Source organism: Sorex araneus, chromosome 3, assembly GCF_027595985.1.
Source record: "Sorex araneus isolate mSorAra2 chromosome 3, mSorAra2.pri, whole genome shotgun sequence".
In the NCBI taxonomy this organism is placed as follows: Eukaryota; Metazoa; Chordata; class Mammalia; order Eulipotyphla; family Soricidae; genus Sorex; species Sorex araneus.
The window spans coordinates 108640440-108658862 of record NC_073304.1 but is presented as its reverse complement, the minus strand read 5'-3'; the positions used below and the strand labels follow the sequence as shown (position 1 = coordinate 108658862).

Genomic DNA, 18423 nt, shown 5'->3' with positions numbered 1-18423 from the left:
GCGGAAGAAGTTATAAGATATTCGCTCATCTTGAAGATTTCCAATGCTCCTTATTAGGCTGTTTTAAACACATACACATATATATTTAATTAGCTCGCCAGCTTGGCTCTGGTGCTCATGAATGTCTTGGCATGCACTGCAAATAACAACACATACAGAGTGTTTCAGTCCCAGGAAGTCGGTCTTGTTTGTCTGTTCTGTTTTCAAACAATGCCATCCCAAGGTCAGGAACACTGAGAGGAACAAATCCAAATACTTTTCCCTCAAGTAACTTTGAGGATCATCCCTCATGTCATTTGGTTGTTCCGATATTGGTAGTTAAGACTCATCTATATTACTGCCTCCCAAGTGTGAAACACAGACACACAACTTAGAGGACAGGCTTCCCCGGGGGGGGGGGGGGGGGAAATATGTGACAAGTGCATTTGGTCATTTGTTGTTAGGTCATGATGTCTCTCAAATGTTTTTCTTGGAATCTGAGGAAAACTTACTAGTTGTCAGAATTGGTAATTTTGAAAAAGCTCTGAGACCATGGAAGGAAGAGAATTAAATTGTATTTGCACAATTTTCTTTATATATTTTGTTCAATAAACAAAATGGGTGATGAAATTTCTTATAAAGCTCAAAGTATTTTGGGGGCATTTTGGATAACCATGGTGCTGCTCGGACTCCTTTTTTTCCCAAAGTGGAGAAATGTAAATTAGGCTGGAAGGTATAGAGTAGGGAATAGAATAGGGAAGCACAATCTTCTGTTTATGTTAGCTAATCATGCGTAGGTATATATTGGCAATAAAAAAAACTAAGGAAACAAACATGCTTAGTGAGTCACAGAAGAACAAATATTTGGGGATATTAAAATGGTCATTTTGTAGTCTCATACCACTGTTATTTTTTTAGTTCAGTCACTTAAGTGTTGCCAGTATTTGTTTTGCTGGAAGGTGAGCCCTAGAGTTAGCATGAAGTTTCTTCACAGAAATTTCTGGGCCAAATACTTAATTATGGACCTCTGGAGGGTATCAGTTCATCAAGTTGAGGAAAAAGGTCAAAATGAAAAGTTATAGATAGTTCACATGCAACTCAAAGCACAAAGAAAATATATGTATATGCAATGTGAATGAACCACTAGCATCAGAGCTTTCCAAAATTAACTTTTTTGCTATTTTTAAAATAGTTTCTTTAATATGATTTCTTAAATAGCCAATAGCACTTGGTAAATAAAATTGGCAAATATTGAGTTTAAAAAAATTAGCTAAAAAGCAGTACAACTAAGCAAAACTATTTACTCTTGGAGACATGTATTTTTTTCAGATAATGATTTCCTTTTCAGAATGGGCATTTCTTATTGATTCAAATTTAAAACAACGACCCTTTTTCAATTAATTAGTCCCTCATAGGAAGTACCTGACTCCTCATTTCTTTAAGACAGAGAGTGGATAACTGGTTCATTTTAATCCAGCATTTCCTATCATACTCTGTCCAGCATGTGCAAGTTAAAACAGGATTTACATGAGCATTCTAACTGGGAAGAAAACAAGTATGTAGTATGGCGTACTTCATGACTACTCAAATATTGACTGACATGAATATTTCATTGTACATAGACTGTATTCTCAGATTGCAATCATTCATCCACTCTAGGTGCATGCATTTCCTAATACATCGTGGTTTAAATTTATTTCTATTGGTTAATTACAATTATTTTTTTTCTCTACAGTGACTGAAGCAAACCCATGTTGACATCAAATCACAGGAATTTTCTTTTGTTTTAATTATACCTTGAACAAAATGAAAATGAAACGTAAAGACTCAGACAGTTCAGTACTTAAGATGCAATAATTTTCCCATATAATTTTAATGAATAGCCATTATAGATATTCTCATTCAGCTGTATTTTATTTAGAATATAACATTCTACCTAAAAAACTGTTTATCAAATACGATTAGTTCTATTGTATTGGAAATTAAAAAAAAACACTTTCTGAAAAAGCAAACTTTGGCCACCATGCTCATTATGTTCCATTTTCATTGTTTATATAAAAACATTTCATTTTTGTGACATAGTAGATGTAGTCAGAAACCCAAAATTTTAATTTCCTCTACTGCCACTCAATTATGAGGTCACAAATGAGATGCTTATTTCCTGTTTTCTAGATTGAGTACAATACCTCTTTGCATATTATTGCTTTATCTTTTTTGTTAGCTATTATGCCAGACATTGTATTGAAACAGAATCACCTATTTTGTTTAATTTGGCTTCTTTTTTCTTTTATCCAGGCTGTGCAAAATAAATTCTTACTGTCTTCTTGAGACCACGCATTTAGCAATCATGTCCTCATTTAAACTTCTCCCCATTTTTCCCTTTCTGAACAGCTCTTTGTAATTTCTCTTTCTTACGATAAAGAGCAACATTTTGGTGTTGCCTTTCCTAATGTACTTTGTTTGCCCTTTATTCATTATACTGTACATATTTCACTGATTATATTATAAACTCACTAAAGTCAGATGGTGAAATTTTTACTTTTTATTTATTTATTGAAGCAAAACAGTTCTTTTTTTTTTTGCTTTTTTTTTTTTTGGGTCACACCTGGCGATGCACAGAGGTTACTCCTGGCTCTGCACTCAGGAATTACCCCTGGCGGTGCTCAGGGGACCATATGGGATGCTGGGAATCGAACCCGGGTCGGCCGGGTGCAAGGCAAATGCCCTACCCACTGTGCTATCGCTCCAGCCCCAAAAGCAAAACAGTTCTATGAAAATAATTTTACTTAAAGAATGTGAGGGGAGAGAAAGAGAAAGAAAATATATGTATTCAAGAGAGAATAGGGCTTTATCAGAGTAGACAAAACAATTTTATCTATACAAATAATTTTTCTCTATGTTTAAGACCATGAGTTGAGAGTTTTGTATTTTTGCTCCTAAAGCAAATGTTCAGTGGAGAACAAAGAAAGGTGCCATTTTTCTCTGACTTGGATTATGATTTTGTGATGTCCTCTGATTTCTACCTAATAATTGTACACTTCCATCTTTTGTGCTTAGCAGATTTCATTGTGGCCTCTTAAATATAATAACTGCTAACATTATAAGACAGGAGAGATATTTTCTTTATTTTCCAAATAGAAAAGTATAAGAAATCTTAGATATCTAAGTAGTATAGGACATGCATTGATTAAACCTTTTATGCCACCACCACTCTCATGTTGCTGTCAGTGTTGTTTGATCAAGGAAAAAAACCAAGTAAAAGAAAGTTCAAATATTTTATCTTTGTTAGGGTTATTTCACAGTAACAACCGGATGCACCATGTCTGATGGTGCTGGGGTTACTACCAGCTCTGTACACAGGGTTCATCAGCCATCAGCAAGATAAGCACCTAAACTTATTTACTATCTTTATGGTCCTGGTTTCTACTTTTAAAAATAACTGATTGAAAAAAAAATACCTGTTTCACATGAGGCCCTGAGTCCTCAATGTCATGTGATGTGCCACTATAACCACTGTATCATCAGGACAGTCACTTTCCACCTCATTCTACCTTATAGGTGCAAGTACTGTGCTTACTGGGACATTGTCAGATCCCTTGTCCCTTTCAGAGAAAAAAAACTCAGTCCCTCTCTTGCGAGGGGTATCTCTTTAGACTGTTGATCTGCAATCCGGAGATAACTAATTCATAATACTGCTCCCTCTTCTTGCCCACATCAGTCTCCAGTGCAATGAGTGAGCATCTAGTATGTGTCAGGAGTAAGGATACATTGTCTTAGGCAGAGTCCTTTGGAGTCAGTACATATTTCACCCTCGACCCCCTCAAATGTTTTCTTAACTAGAGTTTAAATTTTTCATATTTCAAACTTATAAAGCTTAAAGTTTTCTCCACATCCATTTAGATGTTTGTGTGAGACGTGCTGATACCTAAATCTTTAAGTTCTTTTTCTTTCTAGGAAGTTGTTTCCAATTCAAATTTGAGAGCCGGGACCAAGGAAGATTACTTGCTTAAAGTATCATTATTAGTGACAGGCAAGAAATGAAAAGCAATGCTTAGTTACCAGAAAGATCCAGGTATTTAGTTCCAAGAATTAAGTGGACTTTTGAGGCAACCTAGAATACATCTACCAGTTCTCTAAATATCCACTTTCTCTTGACTATGAGTATTTTCTGATGGGATAATTTTCTGTGTCAATATAATTTTTAGTTGGTTTAGGTGAACAGCAGTCACAGATCAGGCTATTTAGGTGTGATCCTTCACAGGCTTTTCTCTTTTTGTTATTTGAGTATTTAGTGAAATAAAAAGAAGTAATACAAGCCAGAGAAAGCAATTTCTCTCCTGCTGTGACTCCATAGTCTGACTCAACAACCTTTAGTTTGTAGAAGTGAATATTAATGGTGCATATCATATGAACAAATCTAAAAAAGGAAGTCCTCCAATAATAAAAGAAGCAACAGTAAATAACTTTTCTCTCCCCCCTTCTTCTTTTTTCTCATTTGTAAAGAGGCCAAGCTTATAAAGAATGAAGTGTCCATTCCGGCGCCCAGAACAGACAGTCCCTTTGATATACTTCTCTTTTATTACAGATGCCAGCATTCAGAAATAAAAAGAGCTGTATGAGAAAATTCAAGCTAGCTTTTAATACAGTTTTTATTCAGTTTTGCACATTCTAGATCACTATTTAAGGGGGGAAATCAAATGACAGAAATGTTTTATCCTATAGTTTTTGAAAATAATAAAATTTTATTAGAATTATTATTGATCCAGTGCCATATTTTTTTCAAAAGCCATTCGAAAAAAAATAATGTGCTCTATCTGACCTAATACATAAACTGCCTATTTACGTATTTTATCATGCCCTGCCATGTTGGCAGCAGCTGTGAAAATTTCCTTCCCTGCTTTCCTTTAGTCAGCAAATTTATACCTTTCTTCTAGTTATGAGCCTTCTCATTGTTGCTGAGGGAAAGAGCAGCTCATCCCACACACAATGTCTGAACAACAGGGCATTTGAAAAAAGATGACTCATTCCCACAGAATGTTCCAGACTTAGAACAAGTCATCCCTGGCCTTCAAAATTTCTTCTCCTACAGTAACTAAAGTGAAGATGTGTAATAGTGACACTGTTATCCCCACCCAAAGGTTACAGTGCATCTGAAAAACACATTTTCATGCAATTCACTCACCCAAGAAAGACCTGGCTATAGTGCAGGAAACGGGATGATGAGGGTGATGTTAGCAACTATGATTTCTCAATAGACTAATTCTTTACCTCTGACAGTGATCCTTGGAGTTTTTCCACAATCGATTGACTGTTTAAGGAACTGAAGGTGAGGGATTTATATAACTTGTTCAAGTTTACTATGCTAGGAGGTAATGCTGCTGAGTTTAAAAATCAGTTCTATTTGAATCTACAAATGAATTTTCTTAATTACTTCATCTGATAGTTTTTCACACCTGAAAATGATAAATTTCTCAGTCTGCTTATTCAAAAAAAGGAAATAGAACAGTTTTAATAAAATGCAAAGGAAAACAATATGATTGGGAAAACAAAAATGTTTTAAACAATGAAGTTATAATACTACATATAGTTAATAATTACTTTAAGGCATAAATAAAAATGATGTACTAGTGGTATTATTTTACGAGTATGTAAAGAAATGCTGCTAAAGAGCTCAAAACTATTTATTAATGGAATTTAAATATGTCAAATGCATATATTTACCTCATTAGAAAAGTCATTTTCCCCATTGTTTGAGGTTCTGGGGATCCAACAGGGCCACATCTGGCCTCTAAGTGGAAGATTCTTAATACGGCAAAAGTAAATGTTAATCTAGAACTTGCTGGAATGATCACAAGTTCCATACTAGGAATTGCATGCACGTTTTTTTTTTGTGCTTTTTTTTAAAATTTATTTTTCAATAAGTGAGTCACTGTGAGGATACACTTACAAATTTACCCATCTTTGTGTTTGTGTTTCCCTCATACAATGTTCGAGAACTCATCCAGTGTCCATTCTCCACCACCAATGAACCCAGTATCCCTCACACCCTACAATCTCGTACCCACCCAGCCCACCCCAACTCTGTGGCAGGGTATTCTATTTTGTTCTCTCTCCATTTGGGTGTTGTGGTTTGCAATAGGAGTATTGAGTGGCAATTGTGTTTAGTCTCTACTCTACTTTCAACACACATCTCTCTTCTCACTCGAGATCCCCAACCACATTTTACTTGGTGTTCCCTTCTCTATCCTGGCTGCCTTTCCCCCAACATGTGAAGCTAGCTCCCATGCCATGGAGCCAACCTCCTTGTATTATATACTACTATTCTTGGGTGTTAGTCTCCTACTCTGTTATTTTATATTCTACAGATGAGTGCAATCTTTCTATGTCTGTCCCTCTCTTTCTGACTCATTTCACTTAGCATGATACTTTCCATGTTGATCCACTTATTTGCAAAGTTCATGACTTCATCTTTTCTAACAGCTGCATAGTATTCCATTGTATAGACGTACCACCTCACACCACAGAGAATGGCACACATCCAAAAGAACAAAAGCAACCACTGTTGGAGAGGATGTGGGGAGAAAGGGACCCTTCTACACTGCTGGTGGGAATGCCGACTGGTTCAGCTCTTTTGGAAAACAATATGGACGCTTCTCAAAAAATTAGAAATTGAGCTTCCATTTGATTCAGCAATACCACTTCTGGGAATATATCCCGGAGAAACAGAAAATTATGGTCAAAATGACATCTGCACTTGTGGGTACATCGAGGCACTGTTTACAATAGCCAGAATCTGGAAAAAACCCGAGTGCCTGAGAACAGATGACTGGTTAAAGAAACTTTGGTACATCTATAGCATGCACAGTTTTATTGCTCTAACATATTGCTACACAATGATAAATTTGAATAAAAGCTTAGGTAAGTGCATTCCAGTTGGGGAATGAAACAGAGAAAGCTCTGGAGAAACTGGTATCAATGCAGGATGACATTACTAAAGACTGTTGACAACTCGGGTTACTATTGTAGAGCAGGAGAAGGAACTCCCACTGAGAAAGCTGAAAAAAATAGCATTACACTGGTTTTACTGACGACTGTATTTCACTGTATTTCATATTACAGTTAAATACTCTCCCACCTACACTCATTTCTTCAAGTCATCATAGATCCCCAATTTAACATTGGAGAAAAATTTCTCACAAAATAAGTAAACAACATCTCTTATATTCTTAAAAACATTGGCCACTGAACTCAAGAAATATAACAAAAAAAGAGAAGGAAAGACTATATCTGCAAATGTATCACAAATCTTATATAAATGGAAGGTAAAGATGTCAATATAATTTATAAATATGGTGATCCAGTTAAATTAAAAATACTTTTAATTGATCAATAATATTTGCTTTTGAAGAACTTTTTTGAGGACCTAATGCCAATAGTTTATATAAAGATATTTGTATCTTTCTTTTTGCATTTTAAGAAAAACATCTATAGACAAGTCTTTCCCAAGTTTGAGCCAATGGTATTACCATTTTCTTTGGCTTAGTTATTGCAGAATGATCTGAATTAGAATGTTTTGTAAATTATCTTAATAACTGAAATTAGCACTTAAGTAATCAGAATTAAGTAATTAACAGTTATTTCAAGCTTTAAAAATTGTATACGTCCTATTTATCATAACATGCTAATAAAATGATGAAAAAATGACTAGGTATGTTAATCAAACTTTCTGAACAAAATTTAATACTAAATAGAATTAAATTAAAATATATTAAAATAACTGAATATTATTTTATATGAAGTATGGTCCAAGTGTTATTTTCCAGTTTTTTCTTTCCATTTCTTGATAGGTGGTTTGGGGTTGTTTTCTTAAAGATAAGCCAAAGTACATGCAAATCTTTCTTCTTAGTTCATAAAAGTTTTGATATATATACCAACACATTCAGTCCACCTCTATAATACATAGCTCTAATTAAATGTTAAGCACAGAGCTAGATAGATACTGCCATAAAATAAAAATATCAATATGTAATTTGTATCTTCAAAGTCCTAAGTTTTTAAATTTAAATTTTTCCTACTTAATGTGTGATTTTAGTGCTTGATCTTTAAATTTAGAATTTTTTTCTTTTTGGGTCACACCTGGTGATGTTCAGGGGTTACTCCTGGCTCTGCACTCAGGAATTAACTCCTGGCAGTACTCGGGGGACCATATAGGATGCTGGGGATCGAACCTGGGGGTCTCCCGAGTGCAAAGCAAATGTCCTACCCGCTATGCTACCTCTCCAGCCACTAAATGTAGAATTTTTTAAAAATCTATTTCCAATGTTAAGAGAATAGAGAAAATGGCCTTCATAGCCTATACATTTATTTAACAAGAAAAATAAAATGTTCTATAAATAGCTGGAGATATTGCAGCTTGTACTTAAGACATCTAAATAAGAAAGTAAACATAATAATCAATCTTATTTTGAAATCCTTGAGACCTTTATATTGAATTTTTGACAACCTGACTGCATAAATTAACATTAAAACACTCTTGTTTTTGAAAATAAAATATTTATTTAATTTTTAAAATTATTTTACCAATAACTCCAGAGCTGTGTGCTTTATGGAGCATGAATCTCACTCCTAGCCCTTACATTTTGTTTAATTCAGTCACTAAGAGTTAAGCCTGTATTGGTGTGATTTATGCATATAGGATTCAGAACTTATTTATAAATATTTTATTTATAAAAAAGTTTTCTGAAATAAAACAATTAGCACTTATAAATTTTCCAGTGTGTTGATTTCTCTTGACGCTATCAATGCCAATAACATTCCTCACTTTGATCTTTTTTTTTAGCCTGGGGGCATTATATGAGTTACTATTCAAAAAAATGATTCCATAATACTTTGGACTTCATATCTGCTTAATTCGTTTTTAATATAAATTTATTGGGTTCATATTAACAATGTTTGAAAAATAAGAATACCTTGATCATCAAGTTATACACTAAGTTCTTAAGAAATGATATGTCTCTAATTTCAATGCTATTACAAAATTTTAGCACATCATAATTATTATAGTATTTTTAAAAATATACCAGATTCATATATTTGTAAGTATGTTTGTATGTATAGAGACATGTGTTTATATACATTTTTAAAATCTGTGATGAATTCCATAGATACTTAGAACCATACTTAACTTTTTCTGTTAGATATATTTTAGTGTTTACTAAGATTCTGTTTTTCTGAAATCCACCAATTTTTAAATTTGGTAAAATTTAAGTAATGTTTTTATGACATAACAAAAGCAATGTGAACATTTTAAAAATGTTAATAGAAATAAAATAATCAAATAATTCCAAGTTATAGCTTTGAACTGCGCAATAGTGCAAGGGTGAAGGCACCTGCATGTAGCCCACCCTGGTCCAATTCCTGGTCAGCATATGGACTCTTGAGCACTGCCTGGAGTGATCTCTGCTGAACCAGGAATTTGTTTGTTCGGGTCCTATCCTGCAGTGTTCAGGATATGACCTAAACAAACAAACAAACAAACAAAACTAATAACTGAGTTTTGTTCCCCAGGGCCTCCCCCACTACACAGAAGCCTTCACTGGGAAGCCCGGAGACTGCAGAATGGCCCCTGGCTTGAAGTGCTGGTGTGCTAGGCACAGCCTCCCACCCAGTCATGCTCAGGGGCCCTGGTGGGTGTCAGGAAGTAAATCTGGGTCAGCCAAATGCAAGGAATGAGTCTTAACTCTTATACTAGCTCTCCTGCCTCCAAACCAAAACTTTACTTTTGCTTTACATTTCCTTCTGGGCATTTATCCCCACGCATACACCACAGGTTGATTTAAAGTTTTGTACTTTTTATGTTTCACTTTGAAAGTTTCTATTAATTTTTTTGCATTATATTCTTTAATGAGTCTTTTCTATTATTATTAACCTTTCTCTGAATATGACATTCGAGAAGCTTCTTGATATGTTGTTTTTAAGCATATTCATTCTGTGACTTTCCAACTTGGAGGCCACTGAATTTTTTCAGTTACTGGAAGACTCAGTGATAAGCATCCCTTCCCTGGTCCTGGGTTGGTCTCACTGTTGGGATTCTCCTCCCAAGAGAATCTTCAGCCACAGAAGGGCCACAAAGACAAAATCCCTGTGGCTGAGCTTTCTAACTTTTCTTTTCCTGCGAGAAAGTTCCAGTTTACCATACAAATAATGACTCAGCAAAATGCGAGATTCCTAAAACCTATATGGCACAGGTTGACTTGAAAATATTGGTGATTTCACTCAGCATGATACTCTCCATGTCCATCCATTTAAAGGCAAATTTCATAACTTCATTTCTCATAACAAATGCATAGTATTCTACTGTGTAGATGTGCCATAGTTTCTTTATCCATTTGTTTGTTCTTGGGCACTCACATTGTTTCCAGATTCTGGCTATTGTGAATATCAACAGTCAGATCAAAAAAAGAGGCTAGGAGGACTGGCCAATGGTTGGAATCAACCACAAGTGTGTGTGGGGCTGAGGGTAGGTAAGATAGAGAAGAGAGCAGTATGACAACAATAGCTGGGAATGATTATACTGACAAGTTCTGAGTGCTAAAAATAATATAAGGACATTCTTGATAAACTTTCAGTGTCAGAATTGCAAACCACAATACCCAAAGAGAGAGAGAGAGAGAGAGAGACAGAGACAGAGACAGAGACAGAGAGACAGAGCGAGAAGAAAAGAATCTGTCATACAGGCAGGCAGGGGGTAGGGGTGGGGGGTGATGGGAGGAAACCTGGTACACTGGTGCTGGGAAACATACACTGGTGGAAGGATGGGGGTTGGAACACTGTACGACAGAAACCCAATCATGAACAGTTTTGTAAGGATCTATCTCACAGTGATTCAATTAAACATTTAAAAAATATATATTGGTGATGAGCATAGTGTGACATCTTTGAAATATATGTAAAACACAGAAACAAAACATTTAAAATAATTTAAATTCATATTACCCCTTACCCCATACCCCCAAAAAGAAATCTTTGGGACCCAAGAGATAGCACAGCAAGTAAGTTTCTTGTCTCGCATGCTATTGACCTTGGTTTGATGCCCAGCACTGGACATGGTCATCACGTGGACTACTGGGGGATGATTCCTGATCCTGAGCACAGGCCAGGAGTAAGTTCTGAGTACAACTGAGTGGTCAAAAAAATCTTTACCAAGATTGTATTTGTAAAAATTAATTGAGTTTTGATTTGTATATAGTATATGTAAAGTACACATAAAGTAATATATATTGTATATAAAAGCCTGTGAATATATATTTTAGAGCCTGACATATTGTGGGCCAGAGAGATAGGACAGGGGTTAGACTTGCATATGGCTAACTTGGGCTGTCTCCCCAGTACCACAGATGACTCACCTCAGTGCTGTCAGAATGATCCCTGAGCATGAAGCCAGGAGTAAGCCCCAAGCATTGCTGGGTTTGAGCCTCAAACAAAACAAAACAAAACAATAACCAAAAAACCTTGACATTCTTACAATACTGAGATTGGACATAAAAAAACAAGGATCTAAAATTGTTGTTCAGACCCACCCTCTTTTAATTGTGGTCTAATTATCCTTGCATTTATACTAATTATTACTTTAAGAAAGCTATGTATTTTATTCTTTTTGTTATTATTCATATTGTTGTGTTACTATTGAAGATTACATATTATGCCCAAAATAATTTCTTTAAAATAATTTGGGAATTTTGTGCAACATCTTCTATGTTTGGGTCTTCCTTAGTGTTCACTCCTGTTGGTGCCGTGGGGACCACATGCAGTCCTGGGATAGAATTGTGGAGTTCAGTAGCATACAAGGAAAGTGCCTCAATACCTGTGTTATATCTCTGGCTAACAAATGAGAGTGATAGCACAGCAGGTAGGGCGTTTGCCTTGCACACGGCCGACCGGGGTTCTATTCCTTTGTCTCTCTTGGAGAGCCTGGCAAGCTACCGAGAGTATACCGCCCGCATGGCAGAGCCTGGCAAGCTACCCATGGCACATTCAATATGCCAAAAACAGTAACAACAAGTCTCACAATGGAGACGTTACAGGTGCCTGCTCAAGCAAATTGATGAGCAATGGGATGACAGTGATATAGTGATACAGTGATTTCTCTTATATGGACAGTTGATTTGTATAACTTTTATCTCATCTTTATTACTGTTACACAATAGCATTTACTAGCTATACTGTTTGGAGTGGATTACATAATCATAGAATCTGTAAAACTTATTTTTTCCTTCTTTTCTATGTATTTTGTTTATGTGTGTATATATACATATATACATATTTATGTACATATATGTTTTTAGTTACTTCACTTTTAGTTACTTTGAATTATATAAATGTCTATTATATATATTTAATTTGCTGTTGTTTGTTTGCAGGCCACACAAGGCTCAGGGACTGTGCACTTTGCACTCAGGGATCACTCATGGAAGTATGCATTTGGGGGTGCTGGGAATCAAACCCAGTTCAGCAGTGTGCCAGGAAAACTCCCTGTTTGCTCTACTATCACTCCATTCCCAAGCATGGGGTTAATACTGAGTTTTGTGATAATAAAATGTTATTTTTATTTTCATATATTTTGTAACATTAAGTCTTCAAAACCTCAGACCCTTGATTTTATGCTCATCATATAGGTCTAGTTCTTCTCTTGAGATTAGCTTTTAATTAGAATTAATTTGGATATATAATTTTATTTCTATCATTTATTAATTAAATATTTCTTTAATTATATTTGAAATATATACAATGCTATATATGTTCATAATTTTATTTTCTAAGTCTCTTATTTTCTTTAATCTCTAGTCATATCTATATTTATCATAAATGTAAATCACAGCTAACTGAAAAACATGCTCTAATAATGGTACCTACAATAGAGGAAAAGTAACAACTGCTAATCTTGCGCAGATTTTTCCACTACATCATTATGTAACTTAATCCTGAAAGTAAACCTTGGTGCCCAGCATCACTATCTTAGTTTTATAACTGAGGATTCTACAGTGCAGACATTCTGTTCCTTAGCCAAGCATCGCTATTATAAAGAGGGCCTCTAGAAAGTGATTTTACATTGACTATTACAAACTGAGTCATTTTGCCAACAGTTCTAAAAACATCTTATCCTCTCTTTTACCAATAACTTCATTTGCTTGTTACTTCAATGTACCTATAATTACTTTCTGATGTTAAGAGTCCCGAGTATCTTTGGAGGGAGCAGGCCACACTTAGTGGTGCTCAGGGCTGGCTCCTGATTTTAGGTTCAGGGATCACTCCAGGTGGTGCTTTGGGAACTTATGCAGTGTGCTGGACTTAAATGAAACGAGTTGTTTGCAAGGCAAACTCCTTAACCCCTGTGTTATTTTTCTACCCCCCGAGGGTCTTTTCCATTCAACCTTGAATTTAATTAAGAGAGAAACTAGTTTGTGTAATTGTGGCTTCCAAATATACGCTCTGGATTCATGTGACATTTTCATATTCTTAAAACTCCTTTGAAATTTCATTATTTCTTACATTAAAGATCTAGTTATACACCCTTGGAAATGACATATGGTGGTTAATATGGTATGATAATAGGAAAATTAGTCATAAATTAAAAGAAATGTGACAGAACAAAAATTAAAAAGTTCTAAACTTTTAGCCAACAAAACATAAAAAGGAATGAAGACTGTCTTTATCAATCAAGAAGGATAATATTCACCATTGTGGGACCAAATAGTACAGACTATTTTACTCATCATTTTAACTGCTAATGCTAATAATAACGTATTAGCATGCACAATGAGTCATGCTAAGATAGCAACTACTTAACATTTATTGAGGGTTTATTCAATACCAAGCACCATCTATGTATACAATTTCACTTATCTTCAGTGCTCAATGAAGAAAGTGCTATATCTCCATTTAATAAACAAAGACCCAAGATGTGAGCAGATAACGGGTGATAAACATCAAATGTGAGAGTTTGGGTCCTTCACTGCTACGCTTACTGAGCTGCTAGTTCTGTCAGCCAAAGCAGACTGAGAGGCCTCCTCCAGCCTCTGCAGCTGAACTGGAGGCAAAGGGTCAGGCTGCAGAGGGCAGCAGAGTTTACTGGGAGAAGGAGCCTTTTTCCTTCTCTTTAAGGACCTATGACTTTGACCAGTAATGTTTTTAATTGTAATTTCTCACCCCTCTAGTCTTATATCCTAAAAGCTCCTCCAATTGCAGCTTCTAAAAAAGAATTCTTTTTTTGTTTTTTGGGTCACACCTGGTGATACACAGGGGTTACTCCTGGCTCTGCACTCAGGAATTACTCCTGGCAGTGCTTGAGGGACCATATGGGATGCTGGGAATCTAACCCAGGGGCCTGCTTCATGCAAAGCAAATGCCCTACTCCCTGTGCTATTGCTCCAGCCCCTTCTAAAAATGTTTAGGATAAAAAAATCATTAGCCATAGTATAACTGAGACTTAAACCTGCAAACTTTGTAACTTTCCACATGGTGATTCAATAAAAAAATTTAAAAAAATCATTAGCCATAAGACCTTTCACATGGGGAATTTTGCATTATGCTTCCACAATTATAGAATTGCTAATAACCCCAAGCCAATTGCTATGTAAACAGTTATGCAATGAGTAGCCTCTTTCACTTAAGGCTGGCTCTGGTTCATAGAGGTAGCTAGTCACAATATTTCAGTGAATTAAGTTAAATTTCAGGCTCTCAGAGAATTTTGTCAGTATAAACTCGTCATCTTCTGATCTGGGATCAAATAGATTTCTAGCACTTTTCTTGGTCTGCATTATCTCAAAGTTTCCTTGATTTGCATTGCTTCAAATTAATTTTTGCATCTCATTTATATACATTGGATTTACATAGAAGTCTTTTGACTGATAGAATTACAACAAATTAATTTAACCTGTGTAAGTAGGCAGCCAAGCTGACCCATTGAAATCAAAACCAACATGACAGTCTGCATTTTATTGTGGCTCAGACATAAGCACCATTTAGTCACATCAAGTCATGGGAAAATCTCCTAGAAAAACTTCAGTCACACATCTCTCTTCTCAGCACTGAATTCTATGTGTTCATGTCTTTCCTGCAAATCTGGCAATACTGGAAAGCTGCCACATTTATCCTCAGCAGAGGGGCTTCCATGAGCTCCTGGTTTCCAGCAGCTGTAACAGCAGCTGCCTCTCAATACTCAGGTCCACTTCCCGGTAAAAACACAATAATCATATTTTGGAGTCCAGAGAACCAGCATTCCTGCTGAGTAACCACAGACTTCACATGTAGAAACATAACTATACCCTAACTCTGGCCAGTTTTCTTGTAAATTCCAGCTGTTCATCACAGGAATGATGAGAACACTCTGTAAGAGCCTATCCTAATGCCAGAATAAAAGAATAGCAACAAAAGAACAGTTTCTATAAATGTAGCAACACACACACACATATATATACATATATGTGTACAGAAAATGATTTTTTCATCATTTGAACCAACTTTTATAGGCCTATGATTCTCATGATTTACTACACATAAAATTCCTCTTTTTGACTTAAGATTCATAAAGTGTGACTCAGTAGTGCTAAAGTAAAATTCTTGAAAATGGATTTTTGACAAGAAACGGTGCAGCTGACACTGGTCATCAATATTATATACTTAGAAAAACAGCTTAAGAGTTTTGCTTGTCTTGGAATCTTAAAAATCATATGTATTTATGAAAATAGATTACAAGAAAAGATCAAAACCATGATATATCATCCCTCTCGGCCCCGTCTGTCCCCAGCAAGCATGCCTCTCACCATCCTAGGCTCTTGGAGGAATGCAGATCTAAAGGGAATCTTTTCAGCCAAGAGCTGCTCTTGGAGGGAGCCCTATGTGGGGTCATCTGAGATGACAAATGTCTCAGAATGTGGGATTCAGCTTGAGGTGGATGTGGTGTGGGTGTGGTATTTATATATAAGTATTTTACACCCTTAACAAATCACTTCAAAAGAAGCAAACAAGAGAAATGATGGGGGGGGGGGGAAGAAACTCCTAGAAGAAAACTTAGTGCACTTTAAGGTATAGCAAAGGCTTGCAAGCACAGACCTAAAAGAGCAAACGGCTCTGAACGATCTCAGAAAACCCGATAAAAGAACTACTTGAGAAGAAACTCAACAGAGAGGCAAAACACTTGCAAAGCCAACTGCATAGGCAAAGAAGCAGAGGTAAGAAAAATATGTAAGCATTCAGGGAGATTCCTGTGGGGACTAGGTTGTCTGGAGGAATAGGGAAGGCACTTAGATAAAGCCAATGATCATGATTTGGAGACAGGTATTTGCTCTGCTATTATTTGTTTGCTGTATTGTAACTGAAGCTAAGAAAAATTTAGGAGCTATGCAAATAGATGAGAAAAGTAGTTGGGTATGTTCTGAGACCCTTCAACCCAATGTTGGTAAAAAGCTGTAGTTTTTTGAAGGATATTTTTGAAGAGATACTAGTAGGGTTGAATAATTTGCTGTAGCTGTTGACAGTCAAAGAGGAGATTGGAATATTTTCTGTATTCTCTCAAGACCTCTATGGTGGTGGCAACATTATTTAAAGAATTTGGAAAATCTTTGAAAAATAGTATTTAGTTTTTGGTGAGCAAACTAAGATAGTAAATCCATTCTTAGATGATTGAGTTTAGGTGCCTGATCTCTGAATTAATCACTGTGAAATAAAACATCTGAAAACCCAGTATGTGAAACAGCAGTTTTCTTCTTGCTTGCTTTGTGGAGCTATGTGCTAGTTAGTCATCCGTCCCGGGATCCCTAATGCTGCCATCTGACAAGCAGCTGGAGGGGCTTGAAGCTCAGAATATGATCCCAAGGCGGCTGGATTTCTATTATGACGGCTGCTGATTAGGATTCCAATGCAACTGCTTGTTGCTGACTTCGCCTAGAACAGGCACTGCACTGATTGCATAACATTCTTTCCACCTGCTATAAAAGTAGTCACAGGACGCACAAGCTTCTAGGGAAGAGACAAGCTAGGCGGCATCTTAGAGAGTGGTGCATGAACAGTGTGGCCATCATTATTTGTAGTAGAGATGATATTGATATTCGGGGGACAAGAATGAGGCCTAGTTGGAGCTTCAGAGAGAAACTGCACACTAAACTGTGGCTGGAAAAATTTACTAAGGAAAACTTTTCAGCATGAGCCCAGAAATAGGTTAGAAGATCAGAGAGTTGAGAATGGAGGTGTTGCATTTAAGAAGAATGTGGGAGCAGAAGCCAGAAAGGGTTATGCTAACAGATTCAAATATTGCTGGAGGGGCCTTTGAATAAATGCTACTTAACTGATACACACTAGAAGCACAAGAATATGAAGCTTGGGAAGATAACGACAAGCCGGAAAGCCTTTCCCTAGCACCCTGACAGGTAATATGACAGGTAGAAGGAAGCCTGGTGGGGATTGAATCAGGAGGAGAGAGAATTAAGTTTCTGGAGGAGGCTAGCAGTGGATGTGCACAATTTGAGAGATGTGGCTGCTGGTTTGGGGAACTAGGGAAAGAAATTTGGCAACGGTTGATTTGCTTTGCACCAGAAATGGGGTGCACCCAGCTATGCTCAGGGCTGACTTCTGGCTCTGCACTCAGGGATCAGTCTGGTGTGTTCATGGTGCTGGGGATTGAAAGCAGGTTTGCCCCTTGCAAGACAAGCACTCTACCTGCTGTTCTATTGTTCTGGTCCCCTTTATTTGCTTTTTGTAAGGACACTGGGAGGGGATCAGTTGGACAGAATGAAGACTAAGAGGATCAAGGAAGATAGGGAAGTGTGGTGCATGGTGAGCTTGGGCTCCTGTGGCAACGTATCTTTCCAAAGGTTTCTGCACCATTTTTGCTTGTGAAAACTCCACACTCTCTTCAGGTGCCTTCCCTGATGCTTATAGCCAGAATTTGAGATTCTTCCATCTCAAAAAATACATAGAGCAATTATTAACATCTGTATTTATATCTTATTTTCTGCATAAATCATATCAATTATATTTTCTCCCATTTTTATACTTCACATAAAGAGAGCATAAAAATTAAGATGGGGAATGAGAAGTGATGTGAACAATGTTGGCTATGTGTACAAAAAACTTCAAGTTTTTAAAAAATAGAAAGGAGAAGCTTAAGAAATTGCAGAGTCCAAAAGTTATTTATCTTGTCAGGTTTATAATTTTTCTTTACTTTGCTTATAGTTGTTGATTATAAAATGGAAGTAGAATTAAAAGAATTTAATCAAAGATGTTATAAAGATTTAGAAAAAAATTCAAATAGGAGGGGGCTAATCACTAACTTTAGGAAAATGTTTAGGAAATATGGGGATGGTAATATGAAATAATATCTATTTTTAATTTTTTTGATATGTAGATAGAAACTGATTATATTTAATCTCTCTTCAATAGATTTGTTTT

At 36.1% G+C, this 18423-nt stretch overlaps 1 protein-coding gene across 8 annotated transcripts in view; it reads right to left on the bottom strand.

The window, feature by feature from the left end:
* The window catches only part of VSTM2A (V-set and transmembrane domain containing 2A), a 174284-nt gene that overhangs the window by 145423 nt on the left and 10438 nt on the right, over positions 1-18423 (bottom strand). Inside the window, exon 5 of one of the 8 annotated variants that reach the window (XM_055131852.1) lies at positions 3-136. The exons of 5 other annotated variants lie outside the window; for them this stretch is intronic. In XM_055131852.1, the coding sequence (XP_054987827.1) occupies positions 90-136 (47 nt within the window). In that variant the 3' untranslated portion in view covers positions 3-89. Of the gene's footprint in view, positions 1-2; positions 137-11379; positions 11454-18423 lie in introns of those variants that run through there. 2 more of the 8 variants (XM_055131855.1, XM_055131851.1) reach the window with 2 other exon arrangements.